The 21,344-nt window shown below is 38.8% G+C and overlaps 1 protein-coding gene across 13 annotated transcripts in view; it reads right to left on the bottom strand.

The window, feature by feature from the left end:
• The window catches only part of Erc1 (ELKS/RAB6-interacting/CAST family member 1), a 350,007-nt gene that overhangs the window by 174,077 nt on the left and 154,586 nt on the right, over window positions 1-21,344 (bottom strand). For 7 of the 13 annotated variants that reach the window (XR_012911589.1, XR_012911590.1, XM_075982955.1 and 4 more), the window contains 2 exons: window positions 18,291-18,426; window positions 8,759-8,890 (listed from right to left, as the gene is read on the bottom strand). Coding sequence is in view for 9 of the 13 variants with exons in the window: in XM_075982955.1 (XP_075839070.1) it covers window positions 8,759-8,890; window positions 18,291-18,426 (268 nt within the window). In the remaining 4 variants the exon portion in view is untranslated. The remainder of the gene's footprint in view (window positions 1-8,758; window positions 8,891-18,290; window positions 18,427-21,344) is intronic. The other 6 variants (XR_012911591.1, XR_012911592.1, XM_075982959.1 and 3 more) reach the window with 1 other exon arrangement.

The following is a 21,344-nucleotide window of genomic DNA, read 5'->3' as shown; positions in this document are numbered from 1 at the left end:
ACTGCTTGATTTTTGAACTAATACACTTTACACTTGCCTCTGGTGAATTTTTAACAGTTTATTACAGAGAAAGAAATAATTATCAAACTAAAATTTAGATTATAACACATATAAGAACTACCTAGTGGGTAGGACAAATTATATTGTTCACATTTCACTAGGAAAATACCTTCCATTAAAAACATTCAGTATGATGTACCTAAAGACAACATCAGCTACACCCAGAAGCCAGAGAGAAGCTGTCAGATTCCCTGGGCTCACTCACTTATCCTTGTATCTCAGACAATTACTGCCATGATCAGTAACTGGGAGATAAGAGAATGATGTCTAAAATCTCAAGCACTCACTATAAACAGAGCATTATGTGTGATGCTGGAGGTCCCCCAAGTGTGATGCTGTCTAGTAGAGTAGGTCTCAAGCAGTGTAGACAAAAGTTTAACACATCTACCATGAGAACATCAACAGGCTGTGGCACTTATCTCTAAGGGACAATTCTGGGATGTGCCAACCTTTGACTTTGGGTCCACTGAAAGTTAATTTTACATTTGATTACAACTTTATAAAATATCAATGTAAAATTAAAACTCAAGACTAAGTTTGGAGGCAGAATCAATTCTTGAATGTCAAGACTATATAAGCAAATATTATTTTTAAACACACTTTTAAAAGAAAGCATAATAATGCAAAAAAACATTCTAAATATATACTTTGAAAAAATTACAATTAGAAACCAACCAGATTTTTTGACAGTTTTGGTCCTACCATCTCGCACAGTTACTTCCCAGGGCTTTAGCAGCTATCTACTGACCCCAACTGGCAAAGCTACAGAGAGTGTCAAAATGGCTAAATTTGACAATCTAAGTTTTATATTTCATGTGAAGATAAACTGTAAGAGCAGTAAGAAAACCAAAGATCATGTGAAGGAATCTAAAGATTCACAGATTTATTTATAATATATACAGTGAAAAAAGTCCATCACATTAAAAAGGTTATGTCATTGGCTTAACGATGTTGAAATTCTATGTAATTTCTATTTCAATTTCTGTATTTTTCATAACAATTTGTTTCCATTTGACAATGTCCTCAATATTTCTACTGGGGAGTTTTATCCTTTAGTGTTACTAATACTATAATACTTAACAAACATGCTGCTTTAAAATGCTAATTAACCCAATTAAAAAATGGGGCACTGATCTGAACAGAGAATTCTCAACAGAAGAACTTCAAATGGCCAAAAGACACTTAAGGTCATGCTCAACCTCCTTAGCAATAAGGGAAATGCAAATCAAAACAACTTTGAGATATCATCTTACACCTGTCAGAATGGCTAAAATCAAAAACACCAATGATAGCCTTTGCTGGAGAGGCTGTGGAGGAAGGGGTACCCTCATCCATTGCTGGTGAGAATGCACACTTGTGCAACCACTTTGGAAAGCAGTGTGGCGGTTTCTCAGGAAATTTGGGATCAACCTACCCCTGGACCCAGCAATACCACTCTTGGGAATATACCCAAGAGATGCCCGATCATATGACAAGGGCATTTGTTCAACTATGTTCATAGCAGCATTATTTGTAATAGCCAGAACTTGGAAACAACTTAGATGTCCTTCAATGGAAGAATGGATGAAGAAAGTGTGGAATATATACACATTAGAGTACTACTCAGCGGTAAAAAACAATGACTTCTCGAATTTTGCATGCAAATGGATAGAAATAGAAAACACTATCCTGAGTGAGGTAACCCAGACCCAAAAAGATGAACATGGGATGTACTCACTCATAATTGGTTTCTGGCCATAAATAAAGGTCAGTGAGTCTATAATTTGATATCCTAAAGAAGCTAAATAAGAAGGTGAACCCAAAGAAAAACATATAGCTATCCTCCTGGTTATGGGAAGTAGACAAGATTGCTGGGCAAAAAATTGGGATCTTGGGGGTGGGCTGGGAGGGGGGTAAGGGGAAATGGGGAGAGAAAAGTGAGAAGGGGAGGATGGGGGGAACTTGGGGAAACGGGATGATTGGGATAAAGGAAGGCTGGATAGGGGAGTAGGGAAGCACATATCTTAATTAAGGGAGCCATCTTAGGGTTGGCAAGAGACATGGACCTAGAGGGGCTCCCAGGTGCCCAGGGTGATATCCCCAGTTAGTTCCTGGGGCAGCTGAGGATAGGGAACCTGAAATGACCCTATCCTATAGCCATACTGATGAATATCTTGCATATCACATAGAACCTTCATCTGGCGATGGAAGGAGTTGGAGACAGAGACCCACACTGGAGCACCGGACTGAGCTGCCAATGTCCCAATGAGGAGCAGAAGGAGGGAGAACATGAGCAAAGAAGTCAGGACCACAAGGGGTGCACCCACCCACGGAGACAGTTGGGCTGATCTATTGGGAGCTCACCAAGGCCAGCTGGACTGTGACTGAAAAAGCATGGGATAAAACCGGACTCTCTGAATATGGCGGACAATGAGGGCTGCTGAGAAGCCAAGGACAATGGCACTGGGTTTTGATTCTACTTCGTGTTCTGGCTTTGTGGGAGCCTAGCCAGTTTGGATGTTCACCTTCCTAGACCAGGATGGAGGAGGGAGGACTTTGGACTTTCCACAGGGCAGGGAACCCTGACTGCTCTTCAGACTGGAAAGGGAGGGGGAGAGGAGTGGGGGGAGGGGGAGGGAAATGGGAGGCTGGGAGGAGGCGGACATTTTTTTTTCAATAAAAAAAAATTATATTAAAAAATAATAAAAAAACCATGCTGCTGTCCTTTCACTTGTTAGTTTTCCTCCAGGTGGCTGGTAGTATTGTATCTCTTATTAATGATGTTATTGAAACTCTAAGATACATTTTTGTTGTTTAATATAAAAATAACTTTATAAATATGTTTTATAAATAAGTTTTATAGATAAGGTTACAAGATAACTTTATAAATGATTTTAAACAAAATGCAAAATAGTTTCAAATAAGTCATTTTACCTTATCAGAAGTTTATTTTGCTAAAAGAAAAATAAATGAACAAAAGAATGGAATTTTATTTCTTAGAATGCAGAAAAGGAGCTCCCAAGTATCACGTGAGTAAGTACATGCACGCGCACAGGCTTGCATGCAGACTCTCTCTCTCTCACACACACACACACACACACACACTGGCCATAATAAAGCTCAACATTTGAAGGGAGTCTTTTTGTTTACTCACAAATCTTAGGACAGTTACTAAATGTAGAGAAATAGTAGTCTAAATTAGTCTTGAGGTAACATTTAAGCTGTCTGACACGCTTACTGTAAGCATGTAGATCTCATACACTAGTACATGAAAATTACAAGAACTCTAAGGAAAGCTTTTAAAAATCATATTGAAGGCCGGGGAAACAGCAGGTGATGAAGTGATTGCCTTGCAAGCAGGAAGAACTCAGTACTCTCTTGAGAACCCATGAAAAGACAGCTGGGCACCATGGCTAGGGACAGACACAGAGGTTAGCTGGGGCTCACCAGTCAACCAGCCTAGCCTAGCTAAACAGCTTCAGGTCAGTGACAGACCTAGTCTCCAATGCGGCTGGGGAGATGGTTCAGTCATTTAAGTGTTTGCCACGAAAGCGTGAGAACCTGAGTTTCATCTCCAGCACCCACAAAAAAAGCAAGGCATAGCAGTGCATGTCTGTAATTCCCATGCTTGGACAGAGGGATTCCTGAGGCATATTGGCCACACAGTCTTACTAAATGGGTGAGTTTCCGGCAAGAGACTTTGTCTCAAACAAATGAAATGAAAAGCCCGGAGAGAGGGCTTAAAAATTAAAGAGTTCTTGTTCCCAGCACCCACATGACAGCTTAAACCATCTGTAACTTCAGTGCCAGAGGATCAGATACCTTCATCTGGCTTCTGCAGACACATGGTACACAGACATACACACATGTAGGCAAAACACCTACACACATAAAAAATAAATATTTTTAAATGAGGTGAAGAGTAACTGGGGAAGATGCCTAATGTTGATCTCTGGTCACAACAAACATGCACAAATTCACAAAAGCACAAAAGTGGATAGTACCCGAGGGAGCATACCCGAGGTGGTCTTCTGACCTGCATTCATATGCATATGTGAATGCACATACACAAACACAAGAACATGCACACGTGCAAATATATATCCTAAACCGTATGCTTCAATTTATCCACCCTTTTACTTATACTTTTAAAAGTCTACAATAATATAAATGTTTTCAATTCTACTGGCATTTTTTCTCTAGCTGAGTTTATAGTTTTAAATTAAAAATACTTTAGAAATTTCCACTAATAAATGCATTTCTTACAATATTTCTCAGATGTAAAAGAGAGGTCTGAGCAGACAGGCCTCTGCTATGGTAGTGCACACCTATTTAACAACTACTTTCAATGGGCCAGAAATCCTTGTCAAGTGCTAAATGGCTCTCGTGGCATTTGTTTTGAAGCCAGCTGTCACCATCAAACAGATGATGATACATTTCCACAAGACTCATTTCAGAGTCTAGTAAGTACCTAATCTAACTAGTAATCAAAAACAACTAGATTTTACTATCAGATAATGATCTTCATAGTACTAAGAAACATGTTTGCATTAGTGATACTATCAGACCACTCAGCTATTCAGTTCAATAATTTGTCACTAGAGACATGAAACCCAGTTTAAGACCCAGAAGGAGCCAGGCAGTGATGGCACACGCCTTTAATCTCAGCACTCAGGAAGCAGAGGTAGGTGGATCTCTGTGAGTTCGAGGTCAGCGTGGTCCACAAGAGCTAGTTCCAGGACAAGCTTCAAAGCTACAAAGAAACCCTGTCTCAAAAAACCAAAAAAGAGAGAGACTCAGAAGGGTAGGGACAGTCGTAGAAATATATCGATAACTATCTATAAATGATTAAATGGAGCTACAGGATAGTTCAGATAGTAAAAATACCTGCTGCCAAGTATGACGACCTGAATTCAATCCCCAAAACCCACAATGGTGGAGGGATTAAACTAACATCCACAACTTGTCTTATGACTGTCACAGGTATGCTATCATATATGGTCCTCCCTGTGATAATATCTTGTTTGTACTCTAACAAATAAAGCTTTCCTGAAGACCAGAGGGCAGAACTAGCTAGCCACTAGTTAACCAGAGGTCTGGAGGTCTATACAGATAGACAGGAAGTGATATGGCTGGGAGGAGAGAGGGATATAAGGGGGAGAAGACAGGAGCTTACTCCCTTTCAGCTGAGGAGTTAGCAAGGTAAGAGCTGGCTGTGGCTTGCTCCTTTATCTTTCTGATTTTTCAGTATTTACCTGGATATCTGGTTCTGGGTTTTTATTATTAAGATCAATTAGAACTCAAGCAACCCCCCCACATAAATAAATAAATAGATAGATAGATAAATAAATAGATAAATGTAAAGAATTTCTTAAAAGTTAAACGTAGCTTATATCATTTACAATAGAAAAGAAAGTAGTTTTACAAATATTATAAACCTATTTCTTTTTTAAAAAATATTTATTTATTTATTATGTATACAATGTTCTGTCTGTGTGTATGCCTGCAGGCCAGAAGAGGACACCAGACCTCATTACAGATGGTTGTGAGCCACCATGTGGTTGCTGGGAATTGAACTCAGGACCTTTGGAAGAGCAGGCAATGCTCTTAACTGCTGAGTCATTTCTCCAGCCCCTATAAACCTATTTCTAAGTCAGGAAAAGGTAAGATAAATACTGAAGATCCCAATGTCAAAGTTGCCAAAAAAGGTCAGAAGTACAATTTAAAAGAAAATAAAATCAAATTACAAAAGATTCTCATATCAATGGGAAACTATATTATATGACATTATAATGCTCTGAATTTTCTGAATTTATACATGTTTGTACAAACCATTGACTGTTTCAGCTGAGGACCAGTTGTTACCTGAGACTTTCATGCTAGCTTCCATTAGCTAAAATAGCAAGCCAACGGGTGGCTAGAATTTTGTGCATTCATCCTCTGAGATACCTATTTTTCCACCCTTGAAGTCAGGAAAAAGGATAATTATTTCTATGATTTATTTATGTTTTACATATATAATCTTTTTAAAAAATATTTATTTATTTATTTATTTATTTATTTATTTATTATGTATACAATATTCTGTCTGTGTGTATGCCTGCAGGCCAGAAGAGGGCACCAGACCCCATTACAGATGGTTGTGAGCCACCATGTGGTTGCTGGGAATTGAACTCAGGACCTTTGGAAGAGCAGGCAATGCTCTTAACCTCTGAGCCATCTCTCCAGCCCTACATGTATAATCTTTTAAAATCAAGAACTAAATATAAATAAATAGGTAGTCTAAGTATTTAAATATACAACTGTAATTACTGCTCTGATGATAGTGTACTTAATAAATGCACCAGAAAATCAGCTAAAACAGAATAAAATATTCTAAAATACTACTTTGATAACTATTGCAAAAAAAATCATAAGATTACTACTAACCCCTAAGATGACTAGTTAGTAGAGGACTACAGTCCTTGAGTGTGCAGGCAGAGGTGAGAATAAAATTCCATCCAATCATTCATTAATGAAATAGAATTAAGTCACTAAAATGTTCATTTAATGCTGCTGTTTACCCAACAGGCTGCTGCTATCAAAGCCACAAAAGTCAGACCTGAAAGGCCATAGAAGTTATACAGAAGTAAGATACCTCCAGATCAGTGGTAAGAACAGGGACACTGCTTCAAGAGAAATCTCAGACTCTAAGAAATGGAACCATTTTGTACTCTTCTTTGAGAGGACCAGTGAGCACAGAGGCTCATTTTCTATCCAGATGTGTTGGTTCGGTGATGAAATAGCAGCATGAACAAAGCACTTATCTCAGGAATTGGCAGATCATTGGTAAATGTACCTTGTTGGAAGAGTAAGCTCTACAGTTGGTAAACCACATTTCAAGTAATGAATGGGTCACATGTTTAAGGAGTAAATAAAGTTTCTGTTCATGGAGGTGGAACATGTCCTAAGTGAGGCGCACCCCACATTAGCTGGAAAGAGTTGCAGGTGGAAGGTACTAACAAAGAGAGAGGAGGACAGGGGCTGGGAGGAATGTTCAGTCAGTCAAGTGGCTGCAGTGTGAGCATGGGGGTCTGCACTCCATCCCAGAACTAGGTTAAAAACAAAGCTGGGAGGAATGGGTGGCACATGCTTATAACCCTAGCTAGGGAGTCAGACAGTTTGATTGCTAAGGTTCACTAATTGTACCCTAATAAAACAGGTACTCCTAAGAAGAGATGACATTGTCGTCTCTTTAATCATTTAGTCATTAAATGACTATAAAGCTATAAAGGGACTCTATGAGGTACCTACTATAGTATATCTGCCATGAACTGGGCACTTTTTTTTTTTTTACCATCTTTCGCCTTAATTTCCAACAACAGCAGCTTCTCAGCAGGGGAGTTAGCCCATCAGTTTCCCACTACTACATCACTGAACTCTGTTTACCTGGTATCCAGTCAAATGACACAAGCTGGGGTCATTTGGGAAGAGGGACCCTCAGTAGAAAAAGATGTCTGATTTGCCTGTAGGCAAGCCTGTAGTAGATTTTTTAAAAAATTTCTATTCATTTTGCATTTTCTTTCTTTCTTTCTTTCTTTCTTTCTTTCTTTCTTTCTTTCTTTCTTTCTTTCTTTCTCTTTCTTTCTTTCTTTCTTTTCTTTTCTTTTCTTTCTTTCTTTCTGTGGATTTTCTTAATTACTGATTGATGTGGAAGTGCCCAGACTACTATGGGCGGTATCACCCTTGAGCAGGTGGTTCTGAGGATCTATAAGAAAGCACGTGGAGCAAGCCAATAGGGAGCACTCCTTCATAGCCTCTGCATCAGGTCCCACTCCAGGTTCTTGTCCTGTTTGGGTTTCTGGCCTGACTTCCCTCACTGATAGACTGTGACATGAACTGAAATAAATGCTTTTTTATCCAAGCTGCCTTTGATTATGGTGTTTTATTGTAGCAATAAAAACCTAAACTAAGACACCTAGATACTATTTATTATTCTCACATACACAAGGGGCAGAGTGTTACAAAAATTAAATGTTTTAGTATCTGTGCTAGGTAGATCTAAATCTTAAAGCCACATTTTCAAAATGGAAACTAAGATTACAGTTTTTATTTACTAAAACTGTTCCTTCCATTTACAGTCCTGTCTTTGCTTATTCTTTCTAATAAAGAGTCGTAAACACACATAACAGAGACCTATCGAGAAGCAGATGCATATAAAACAAACGCCATGAACAGCAATAGCAGAACTTTTCAAGTTATCACAAGGCTGAGCAGGGTAATCTGACAGTGGAGTGCTACCACATCTATACTGCTCAAATCTGCTATTACATATTTATAACCTTAAATGCTCTTTGAATAAAAAATGAAAGAAAAATAAACTGTTTTCTAACTGACAAGCATCTGTGTTCTCTCATTCACCTCCAAAGCTGGGGTTTTACACTGTCATGTAGAAAACAGACATATTGCATGTTATGTCAGTCACATGCTTTGTTAGCCTTTTTACTACATAAATATCTATGAATCATTCTTAAATTATTACTTTAGAGATCTCAGTGTTAACATGAGCCAACCCTTGCACAGTTATATTTTAGTCACCATGTAAGTCTAAGAACTAATACTTGATGGAGTAGTTTTGAAAGCCCATGAGCAGTCAGTGTGCACAGCTCACCTTAACCTACACTGGTTTTACCTTGTGTTTACCCAGCAGCATTGCTAGTAGCTACATAAAATCGCAGACCTGTTTCTCAGCACTGGTCCTGGCTGATTCCTCTTGTGCCAGCACCATTTCACGCTCTGCAGTTATCTGTACACTTTCTCTCAGTGCTTCTTCCAGCTCTTCAATCCTGTTATCCTTCTTACGGAGACTGTCCTGGAAAACGATGAAGACTTGGTGAAGGAGGTCAATCAGAACTCAGCAAGTGCCTACTCATCAAGGAGATATTTAATTATTAACATCCTTCTCTTCAGAAGCAAATTGAGGCCAGAAAGATGCCTCCATAGGGTAAAGAACTGAACAAGGGAAGAAGAGAAGTAAAGGAAGATGAGGTCTATTATTAAGAGCATAGGATCAAGTTAGTGAAGCAAGACAGACATGATAGATTTGCTCTCTGCAACAGAGAGAAGGAAGCTACTGGTGTTAGATGGCATAAGGAGTGAGAGGCTAACTATTTAAAAATATAAAACTATTTTTAAAAGCTACTACGAAACTGAGATGAAAGTCAGTTCTGATGGAGCTTCTACTAAGAGTCAGTTCCACAACGCTCATTCCCTTTGAGAAGTCACACCTGCATGACAAACTCAATTATATAGACAATTTCTGACAAACTTTTTAAAAATGAAGATGCTTTCTAACATTTCAAGAAAGTGAAACTCTATTCTCATGAAAAAATGGAAAACAACTGTGTGTGTGACTAGTTTGACTATGAATGAACTTAACTATGAGTTAAGCAGGTAATTGCCCAAGGAGTTGAAAGTGTAACTTCCCATCCATACAACCAGTCTTTAGGATCCCAACGTGGTAGGAAAGAAAAAAGAAAAAGCTCAGAAGATTGGAACCAGAGATGCTTCAGACTATTTTCAAACTCTTAAAAAAAAAAAAGTCAGTGGATTCAAAACACAGTATTGCCTTTTATTAAAGTATGAAAATGAGTAGCAAGATTGTTGATATGAAGAATAAAAGCAAGCCCTTAACTCCTAGTATATGTCAATCCAAAATGAACTAAAGAACTGAAGCTAGAAACAGATGGAGTAACTTCCACCTAAACTGCACCACAAGCCTGAGGCAGATGGGTCTCCATGAATTCAAGGCCATCTTGAACTACAATGGAAAATGGTGTCGCAAAAAAGATGAGGAAAAAGGGGAAAAGAACAAAACAAAACTAAGAAACTACTTTGGGAAGGGAGACTAAAAATCTACTGGAGGTGCCTTCATGATATTGGGTTGGGAAAAGAATTTTTGCTTTTGGGCTTTTTTTTTTTTTTTTAAATAAAACTTCAAAAGCTCTGGCAACAGAAGCAAAATCAGACAGACAGGATTATCTCAGACAATAACAATCTCTGAATTATAGCAAATAAACAAAAGAGCAAAGTAACTCTTAAAAAAGAGAGAAAATTCTCAATGATAATCTGACAAGAGCTAATATCCAAAAATACCTATGAACTAAACAGCAAGAAAACAATACAGCTCATTAAAAAAAGGCAAAAGAGATGCATAGATACCTTTAGAAAACATAAAAATGGCAAGATCCTCAACATCACTAACATTGGAGAAATATAATTAGAAACTACAAAGAGATAACTTGCTCCTTTTAAATCACTATAAGAAAGATAAGAAGTGAGTACTCATGAGGATGTAAACAGGGGCATTGTCTCTTATACATATGGCAAACAGATGGCGATTCTTTATAACATTAAAAATTGAACTACTATATGACTCAGCAACTCTACTCCTGTATATTTACTTGAAAGGAAATTGGTAGATTAGAGAAACATCTATTAGACCTGCTTTACTATGGAACCACATAATGGCATATGGCTACACAATAGTCAAGAGACAGGATCAACGTGTCAATCAACAGAGGAATGCTATCTTCATGCCAAGGAAATGACTCAATTAATAAAGCTAAGACAACCTGAGTTCAATTCCCTATAACTCACATAAAGGTAGAAAGAAAGAACTAGATTCACAAAGTTGTCCGCTGACTTCCATACAGGCACAAGGTATGCCACAAATGTCTCTCCTGACCATACACACCTGGACAACAACAAGAAAAATAACTTTAAAGTTAAAAAAGTTTTCCATGGCAGCCTAACTCAAATAGCATGGCTTCCTATTTTCTTCTTCTCTACCTCCCTAGTACAGACAGTGGCAAGTATCTTTTAAAAAGTCTTTTAAAATTGTCTTTAAGTTCAATTTTTTCCTTATAAAAAAAGAAAATGTGGTAATACTATCAAACCACAGAGAGAGAGAGAGAGAGAGAGAGAGAGAGAGAGAGAGAGAGAGAGAGAGAGGACAGAAATTCCTTTATTTTCCATAATGAAGATGACCACAGAGGACACGGGGTTAACTGAAATGGGCTACGCACAAAAAGGTAAACTGAATATACGGTATCTAAAAAGTTGACTTCACAGAAGTAGAGTTTATGATAGCAGTTATATGAGAGATATATTTTTGCCTTGTCTTGTTTTAATCTAAGGTAGTTAACTTAGCATGGATTCGTATTTCCTGAACCTTGCCCCTCTTCTATGGGTGGTTAGCTAATTGTATCAGATTGTGAAGTCAAGCACCCACCAATGGGATGAGTCTCAGTCACCACACACGATCAGGGATAAAAGACATAAGGTAGTCTGTGTTGCCAGCACAGATTGGGTTCTTGGGTAGCCATTTTGTAAAAGTATATTTTTGCTATAATACATTTGTAGTGATATTTTGTTTGTGTTTTAACAAATAAAAAGCTTGCCTGAAGATCTGAGTGCAGAGCTAAGCCACTAGAACTAGAGGTCAGGGAGCAGGGTCACACACCTAAATTCCAGGAGATAAAGGAATCTCTGTGAGTTCAAGGCCACCATGGGCTACACAAGATTGAACCTGTCTAAAAGAGAAACAGCTAACACAAATGTGATTCCACTGGGTCTGAAAAAGCATGGGATAAAACCGGACTTGCTGAACATAGCGGACAATGAGGACTACTGAGAACTCAAGAACAATGGCAATGGGTTTTTGATCCTACTACACGTACTGGCTTTGTGGGAGCCTAGGAAGTTTGGATGATCACCTTACTATACCTGGATGGAGGTGGGTGGTCCTTGGACTTCCCACAGGGCAGGGAACCCTGATTGCTCTTTGGGCTGACGAGGGAGGGGGACTTGATTGGGGGAGGGGGAGGAAAATCGGAGGCGGTGGCGGGAAGGAGGCAGAAATCTTTAATAAATAAATAAATAAATAATTTTTAAAAATGTGATTCCAACACTTGGGATCCCATAACTTGAATCTCTCAGCACTAGGGAGGTAGAAACTGGAGTAATATGGCTGGGCAAGGGGGAATCTAAAGCAGGAGACAGGAACTCAGTGCAGTCCAAGGAATGCCCCTGCAGTGTGAGGACAGGATCACCCTTCTGTCTGAGCAGTGGTGGAGGTAAAAGGTCACTCTAGTGACTGCTTGCACTGCTTATCTGATCCTTCAGCTTTCACCCCCTAATATCTGACTCCGGGTTTTATTTATTAAGACCAATTAGAATTCGTGCTACATACATTTGCTTTTTGTGTTCCTTTTTTGGGAGACACCAAGACCATTCATTAATTATTGCTAAGAAGCTTGTCTGGGATTTCAAACCCAACTAAAGTGTTCAGATTCCCGCCCTGAAGAGAAACTTGTCTCTCTCCTCATTGCAGTGACACCCAGGATGTTGCGGGAGGTCCTTCCTCTCCTCCAGCCAATAGCCGCTGAGATACCAGCCCATTGGGGCGTGGTCTCTCTCTTTAAAAAAGCGGCCACTTCCCTCCTCACTCTCTTTTTGCTTCCTGCTCCGTTTCTGGCGACTAGACTCCTTCCTGATTGCGCAGAGGGCTGTTGTCTGGGGCAGTAATCTGTAAGTTTTTTCCCCTTTAAATAAATACCACCCTATTAATCATAATTCCAAACTGGTGTGGGATTGTTTGTGACTTATGCCTTCACCAGGGTTCCTGGTGAAACACTTTTTTGGATCAGCAATGATGGAAAGTTTCAATGATGGAAAGGCCCAAATAAGTAAATACCACTTTTTTATTATTTTTTTAAATTTTTTATTTTTTTTATTTTTGCCCTACCAAGTCCTGGGTACCCTTACTTTGTCTCTACTTTTGCCACACAATGACCCAGACAGACTAAGGAAAAGAACAGGCTGGTGCCATCTCCCTCCAGGTTCTTTTAGGTTTTATTGTTTTATATGCTCTGTAATTTTTAGATTACAAGACTATTATGTGGTAAATTATAATGTGTCTTTTCTAACATGGGTGCCTAACAGACAGCTTTACAAAGAGAAACTTACCCTGAGAACTACAATGTCTGCCCCCTATCTAAACTGAGAAGTGTAATATGGATTTTTAAATTATAAGTTTGAGGGAAAGGTCAAAAAGATCACTTAAACGGAACTGTGGAGCTTCAAATCACAAATAAGCAGAAAGCTCTATGTATTATATTATCCTAAAACTTGATTTCTTATTAGGAGGGGGGTCCTTATTAAGTTTTTTAGGCTAATTGTCTCCATTTGCAGGCCTACCCAAACTAATTATAGGTATAAGCTTCCAAGCAGTTGATCATACTAAATCTAGCCAAATCTAGCCAGTAAGGATCTCAGGTTAGACAATGGTAAGGGTGGATACTTCTATTAGTTTTATCTTCCTCCATCATTGATGCTAAATGTCACTCACCCATGGTCCTATAAAATTTAAGGTATCTATTATGATTATCAACGTGACTAAAACTGGAATCCTAAAACACAAGTAGTTGGACATGCCTGTAAAGGATTTTCTTGATTGACCATTTGAGTGGGAAAACCCACCTTAAGACTAGGCCACACCTTCATAAAGAAGGAAGCTTTGCTTTTTGCTTGCTTGCCTTACTCTCATGCAAGTTCATCAACCCTATTGTTGAGGCATTCCCTTGTTGGTACCAGAACCTACTTCTTCAGGATTCTAATGTAGACTGAAGACCAGCTGAGATATCTGCTTCATGGACTGAACAACTCTGGACTCAAGAGATACCAGACCATAGCTTGCCTGTAAGCCATACTAATCAATCCCATGAGTCTGTTACATCTTACTATAACCTGAGTCAGAAGTCACACATCATCTCTTCTGACTTCCTCTACTATTCACACAGCACAACCCTGGTACCAACCCTGACATGAACTACATAAAGGCATGAATACCAGAAACTGGAGGTGATTTAGAGCTCAACTAGAAAATGGTTACCACAGTATGAGGATGTACTTCTGGTATAACCTCAGGGTGCCCTCAAACTCTCAACCCTATGACCTCGGCTTCCTTTGTGTAGGGTGCTGGGATTCTAGTAATGGGCCATCATACCCAATTTAAAATTGCAAAAAGGTACTTTTAAATGTTCTTAGTACAAATAAGTAAGAATGTGAAAATATACATTACTCTACAACATATACATTGAGTAAATATCATATAATGCCACGTAAACAGAAACAATGATTATTTCTTTATTAAAAATAAAAATACAAAGAAAATATGTGGGCTAATATGGGGAGGTAATCAATTTATTACTGTTGTTTACCTATTTTGTGAGGCTGTGTGTAACCAGGTCCTCACATGTGCTAGGGAAGTATTCTACCACTGAGCTGAGGTACATTCCAAGCATGGAGTTAGATACAAATAATTATTAGTATCAATAATTATTAAATTGGTAACCTAGAAGAATAAGGGAATGTGGAAAGAGTACCTGTTGTATTAGGAGCGGCGGGGCTGCATCCCCAGCACCCCGGCCGCCTGCTAGCTTATGCCCGAAATAACAACACACAAACTGTATTCATTTAAACACTGCTTGGCCCATTTCTATCTAGCCTCTTCTAGGCTAATTCTCACATATTAATTTAGCCCATTTCTAATCATCTGTGTAGCACCACTAGGTGTGCTTACCAGGAAGATTCTAGCCTACGTCCATCCTGTGTCTGAGCTTCATCGCGTGTGCCTCAGAGAACAGAGCTATCGCATCTGCCTGGGAGAGGGGAGCATGGCATCTCTGAGCTCACTTCCTCTTCCTCCCAGCATTCTGTTCTGTTTACTCCTCCCACCTATGTTTTAACCTATCAGGGCCAAGCAATTTCTTTATTGCTTAACCAATGAAATCAACAGATTGATATATGACACTCCCACAAGTACGTGTGACATACACAAGAACTTAACAGCTATTTGAGAATATGAAAGAACATGTTTTTACCATCCTTTAATACTTAGAAACTCTTAAAAATGACAGTAGTATCTGCAGTTTAACTTCAATTGGTATTACTTATTCATCAGAACAATATCATATGTATTCATTCATAAGTGGCTTTTAGACATAAAGCAAAGAAAAACCAGCCTACAATTCACAATCCCAGAGAACGTAGACAACAAAGAGGACCCTAAGATAGATGTACATGGATCTAATCTACATGGGAAGTAGAAAAAAAAACAAGATCTCCTGAGTAAACTGGGAGCATGGGGATCATGGGAGAGGGTAGAAAGGAAGGGGAGAGAAAGGAAGGAGAGTGGAGAAAAATATATAGATCAATAAAAAAATTCTTTTAAAAATAGGAGTGTTAGATCCTTTAGTATTTTCCTTTCACAACTCAGTAATGCTGATCCCTCTAGAGTCTAGACTTTATTTCCTGATGCTATGCTGAAGCCCTGGCAAGCAGCAGGAAAAGAGATATTCCAAAGAAGTACTTGTGCCCCTTCCAAACTAATAAACTGTTACCTTTGTTTACAATTGCAATATGAACATGTTTGACAGGCATGTGAAACATTAGTTGAAACTGACCAACACAAAGATATAAAAGTTTCCCATTATAAAAAGAATGGACCAAGAAGCAATAATCCAGAATGAGTCAGTTTTACATTCCACAGAAAACCCCAGATTCCTTTCTTTCAAAAATGGGAGAATCTTAGACATCATTTTCCTACATTGGAGGCTTTCTTTTTTCAATTATTTCAACAACCAAGAAAAAGGCAAGTTGTTACCCACATTTCCCAACCTCCACTTTCCTCACTTCCCTGCCACCAAGGCTGTCTCACAAATAAATTTATTTGTTCTAGTCTTTGTCTCCTTGCCTTCTATAAACTGTGAGACAGCATGTGTGGTGGTATGGGCTATTTCATGGACACTGTACCTGTTGAACATGGACGTGTTCTTTTCTCCAGGCAACTCCAATAGCCATCATCATCAGGCTCTCTCATCTTATTTACTACCATTTTATATTCAACTACCTGGGCCAGGAACCTAGGATTGAATGACTCTGCCTCATCCCTCAAATGCACACTGTGTTCTCTTTCCATATTGGCCTTCTATTACCCACTCTCCTTTCCATTATTATACTACAGGACCTACTAGAATGTGAGCTCCATGGAAGGAAGGATTTGTTCTGTCTTCTACCCTATTCCCATGTCTGTCGCACAATACTACATACACTGAAGTAAATATCTGTAAAACAAACACTTTCATCACCACAACTTGTCTTCTTCCCGTCATTCCTTTTACCCCAATGCTATCAAAATACAAACCACATTCTGTTATCTTTTCATTGAAACCTGCTGTGGTCACTAAGTCCTTCACAGTCTGATCTACAGTTGCCCACTCTCTACCTTGTTTACTACATTCTAAACACACTTAGTTTAAACTTATTTCCTCTAGTCTTTGTCTCTTCCAGGCTCCTCTTTAATGTCTGGGTGGTGATCTTTTCGAGGGGCACTTCCTAAATTTAGTGTCCAAGGGGCCAGTGAACTATCACAGTAGCCTGTTCATTTCTGTGCACTGCAGCCCTTGCTTCCTCCCCTGGTGCTGTAACCAAACACCCAGCAAACGCAGCACGACAGAGAAACAGTTCATCCTGGTTCATAGCTCAAGGTGCAGTATACCAGATAGGCAGTCAAGGCAGCAGAAACCAAATAGCTGCTAAAGCTGCATCCACAATCAAAAAAACAGCAATACCTGCATTTCTCCAGAAAACAGTTCCTCCCACAATCAAATACAAGTGCTAAGGAAATAGGTCAATGAATATTTTATGTTAAAAAAATTATTCTGAACTACTCAGGTTCAGTGGTAGTAAAAGAAATTCCCCTAAATGAATACTTTCCACCCATCAGATTCACATTTGGAAAAGAACTGTAGTTAAGAAGAGAAAATTGCAAAATGAAACTTTGTCAAATGTGATAAGGCACACTTTCAAAAGGTGGAATAAAGAGAAGCAAAAGAATGCCTACCAGAAAAACTCATACATCTAGAATGGAGGTAGTGTAAATCCTAACACAGCTTCGGCCATGAACTCCCCGCATCTCTACATCACTGCTCTGCGGCTATGAACTGTGAAGTGCACACTCTGCCACACCTCAGAAAAGCAAAGTGACAGCACTTCTGCTGCCTTCGAGAGGCTGTACATGATCCAGCAAATGCTTGGTATACTCTAAGACCTATACCTTCTTTCTAAAGTATTGTGGCCTCGAGAAATAGGGCCAGCCAAAAGACATAGGAGACATGGCATTGGAGCTTCTGTGGAGTCAGTTAGGAAGCTGGGCATTACAGTATTTCAGTGCTTCTGCACTGAATTCCCCAACTGCTTTAGGCCTAACATAAATACTAAGAAGCTAACTGGCATTTTTCACACTAAAACTGTTACTACTGTGATTAGGCCTGGTTAATTAATGTGAATAATTGGCCTCTTATTTCAATTCCAGAGGAGCTGGGTTTGATTCTCAGCACTCCCTTGGCAGCTCACAACCATCTGTAACTCCAATTACATGGAATAAGATGCCCTCTTTTGACCTCCACAGGCACCAGATGCAAATGCGGCGCATAGATAGCCAGTAGCCAAAATACCTGTACATATAAAAAAAATTAATTAAAAGGGTGGTGCACATGCTTCAAAAATAAAAAAGGGGTGGGGTTGAAAAGATGGCTCAGTGATTAAGAAAACTGGCAGGTCTTCCAATGTATTGTGTTCAACTCCCAGCACCCACATGGTGGCTCATGGTTATATGTAACTCTAGTATTGGGGGATTTGATACCCTCTGAGAGGCACACAAAAGTGATACACATCTAGGCAAAAAAACCTATATACATTAAGTAGTAACTATTAAGTTACTGTTATATAATAATAATTTTAAAACTTTAAAAGTAGGAGGAAAATACAAAGTAAGAGGAAGAAATAAAAAGTTCCACACACACTAAAATTACCAACATACTTTAATCAATTGAATTGGCAGACAGTTGTACTGACAATCCTGAGGCTTTATTGTAACACACTCATTAAACTGAATTGAACTTACCAATTAAGTGTGATCAACTTGATGCAAGATGACTCTTCCTATGCTGAGGTATCCTCACATAGCTGTAGAATAAAACTTGCTTTTCTATTTAAAAGTCATTTCTTTTTTTGCTAACAGGTAGTCTAAGAGGAAGGCAGCAAGCAGGGTTAGAAAGAGAAGAAAGAGGAGAACACAGAGGAAGAACAAACAGCAGAAAACAGAGGATCAGATCCTGGCAATTACGCCTTCAGACTGGGGGCTCTACCTGCAGCTGCTGAGAGCTGTCGCTGAGACTGTCCTCCCTTCTCCGGGCTTCCTCCAGCATCTGTGCACTCTTCTTCTTCTCCACCTGCTCCTTGTGCTTCAGATTTGCTACCTTCTTATTCTGGTCTTTCACTTGCCTGGTGATGGAGAAACGAAGACAAAGCTTTCATGTATGCATAGGGGTAGTGGGTGTTTATTTACATGCCTTGTGCGGCAAGGAGTATCTGGATGGCAATGAAACGTTCCTCATGCAAATTCTTTTCAACAATTCCATTTTTTCTATATACCAATATAGGCAACAAACTGTACACAACAATGCTGCAGTTTTCCAATGAAAAGGTATCCTAGTGCACACAATAAAATTACAAAATAAAAGAAAGGCACAGGAAGGTGTGAAATGATAATTGATTCAAGCCTCATGCCTGAAACACATAAGTCCTCTCTTGACATCAACGTACTGAAATATTAGTTGGCTGATTAAGGTATGGTCTAGAAATATTGCTGCACTCTTATCCTATCTTCTCATATCTACTGTATCAGGAAAATGAAAGTAAATTTTAAATGGCTAGGAACTTAGCAGAAGAAACAGAAGGAAACTCTTACCTCGTCCTCTGTATGCTACTCTGTCTCAACACACTATCATTCTATCCTTCACCATGGTAGTCTAAATGTGTTCATTTCATTTATGTTTACAATGGCCTTCCTTTGGTCAAGGATGATGATTCATGCCTACAGTCTCAGTATGTGCACGGGTGAGGAAGGACTGCTGTGATTATAAGGCCAGCTGGAGCTCCACAGGAAGCTCTGGGCCCGTCTCATATACAGACTGAGATCGATTTACAAAGAAACAGATAAGATGAAAGCCCCTTTCCTACAGGTTTGTTACACATATATATCTGTTTCATTAGTTTGCACATTTTCTAATTTTTAAGATTTCCCAAAAAACTACTACTTAATTTCAATACGTTGTCTGAAACTCAGTTATCAGTGAAAGTGGGATGGATTTTTAATACCTTCAATTTCTACTAGAATATCAAATGATGGATAAAACTTTTAATCCATTCTCAAGGTGATGGACAATTAATTTTTTTCAACTTTCTGGCTATGACACATGATGCTACTAGGTACAAAGTGACAGACTTATAAGCGATTGTCCAAAGGTTAGTTCCAGAACCTAAACTACTAAATCATATAGCTTTTTTTTAAACTAATTTTCTCTCTAGGGAATGACTGGCTGAATGTCACAAGTCACCACATCAACTAACACTTGGCACTATCTAGACACAGTATCTCAAGTACAGGACTTTTCTAAAGGGTGTGGTGGAATTCAGACATGAAACCCAGAGCCCTGCACACATGCCAAGGTAAGCCTCTACCACTGCCCTATATCCTCAGCCCAGTCCATTGAAGTTCCAAAATGCAACTAATGTGTTAGCAATGTTGAACCTCTTTTAATATCATCTCTGGTCTTCCCTGTTCCTACTACTGTCATTGTTCAGGACATCTTTTTCTCAGTGGCAGATCTCTTATACATTGTTTAAATATTTTCTTCCAACCTGTGAGCTATTTATTTAATTGCTTGATGTTACATTTGTATTTATAGAATCCAAAATTCACACTTTATGATTTCAATGTGTATTACAAATTTACAATAACCAAAATATTATGGTGTTCATAATATACAAGCAGGAAACGCCATCATTAGAACAGAATAGGCAGCACACAAAGAAGTTTGCGCATTTGGAGTCAATCTTGACAAAGGTGCCAGGAACACACAGCGAGGAAAGACTAGTTTCTTAATCAGCAATGGTGCAAAACTGAATCTACATGAAGAGCAATGGGCTTGGACCCATATTTTCATACCATGTACAAAAGAATAAGCAAAATATATTAAAGACTTGAATGAACTGAAAACTGTCAAACTACCAGAAGATAACATAAAGAATTCCTTAACAATAGGTCATTCATTTTTATACTAAAAATACTCATTACAAAGAAATTTTATCAAACTAAAAAATTTGACACATGTGAAACAGAGTAAAGAGAATCCTACAGACAAGATGGCAGAAAACATTTGTAAACCAGAAAATAAACCTGATAAAGAGTTAATGTAAAAAATTTAAAAACTCATTTCACTATCAAGAAAAAAATTAAGATTAGTTAAGGATATTGGACAATGGCACACACAGCCCTAGCCACATAAAGCCTGAAGTCTAAGAATCACGTGAGCCCAGGATTGTAAAACCAGTCCGAACAAGACACAAAAAGATCCATTTCAAAGAAAGTGGGGTTTGTTGGTGGTGGTAAATAAGCAAAAGACTTAATATTTTACACAAGGAAAAGCAAATACCAACTTTTATAAGGGAAAAGTGCTCAATAGACAAATGAATAATTATATCTATACATGAAAACATTCAACATTACAAGGAATTGCAAATCAAATCTAGAAAACAACACCTCTTACAACATATCCTTTCCTCTCCACCCCCCACTCTCTCTTGGTTTTCTGAGACAGGGTTTCTTTGTGTAGTCCTAGCTGTCCTGGAACTAGCTGTGTAGACCAGGTTGGCCTTGAACTCACAGAGATCTGCCTGCCTCTGCCTCCTGAGTGCTGGCGTTAAAGGTGTGCCCTCACCATCCAGCAACGTATCATCTCTTATAATGACTGTAATAAAAAAGAAACAGATAACAAATGTTGGTAAAGATGTGGACAAAAAAGAAACCTAGTAGAGTGAAATAACCATTATGAAACTATATGGCAGTTCTTCAGAAAGCTGAAATCAGTGCCACATGTTGTGGGACACACCTGAAATTCTATCACCCCAGAAACAGTGAAAGAAGAATGAATCACAGGATTGAGACCAACCCGGCTTACATAGTGAATTACAGGTCAGTTTCTACTACATAGTAAGACCCTGTCTTATAAACAAACCCCTCCCTGGCAAAAACATATCAATATATCCTTTAAAAAATAACTGTGCATGTCTGCAGTCCCAGGCTAAGCTGAGAGGATCACAATTCAATGCCTGTCTGACTACAGCGAGTTCAAGGGCAG

This window comes from Microtus pennsylvanicus, chromosome 8, assembly GCF_037038515.1.
Source record: "Microtus pennsylvanicus isolate mMicPen1 chromosome 8, mMicPen1.hap1, whole genome shotgun sequence".
In the NCBI taxonomy this organism is placed as follows: Eukaryota; Metazoa; Chordata; class Mammalia; order Rodentia; family Cricetidae; genus Microtus; species Microtus pennsylvanicus.
The sequence above is the reverse complement of the archived record's forward strand: the minus strand, read 5'-3'. Positions and strand labels throughout refer to the sequence as shown.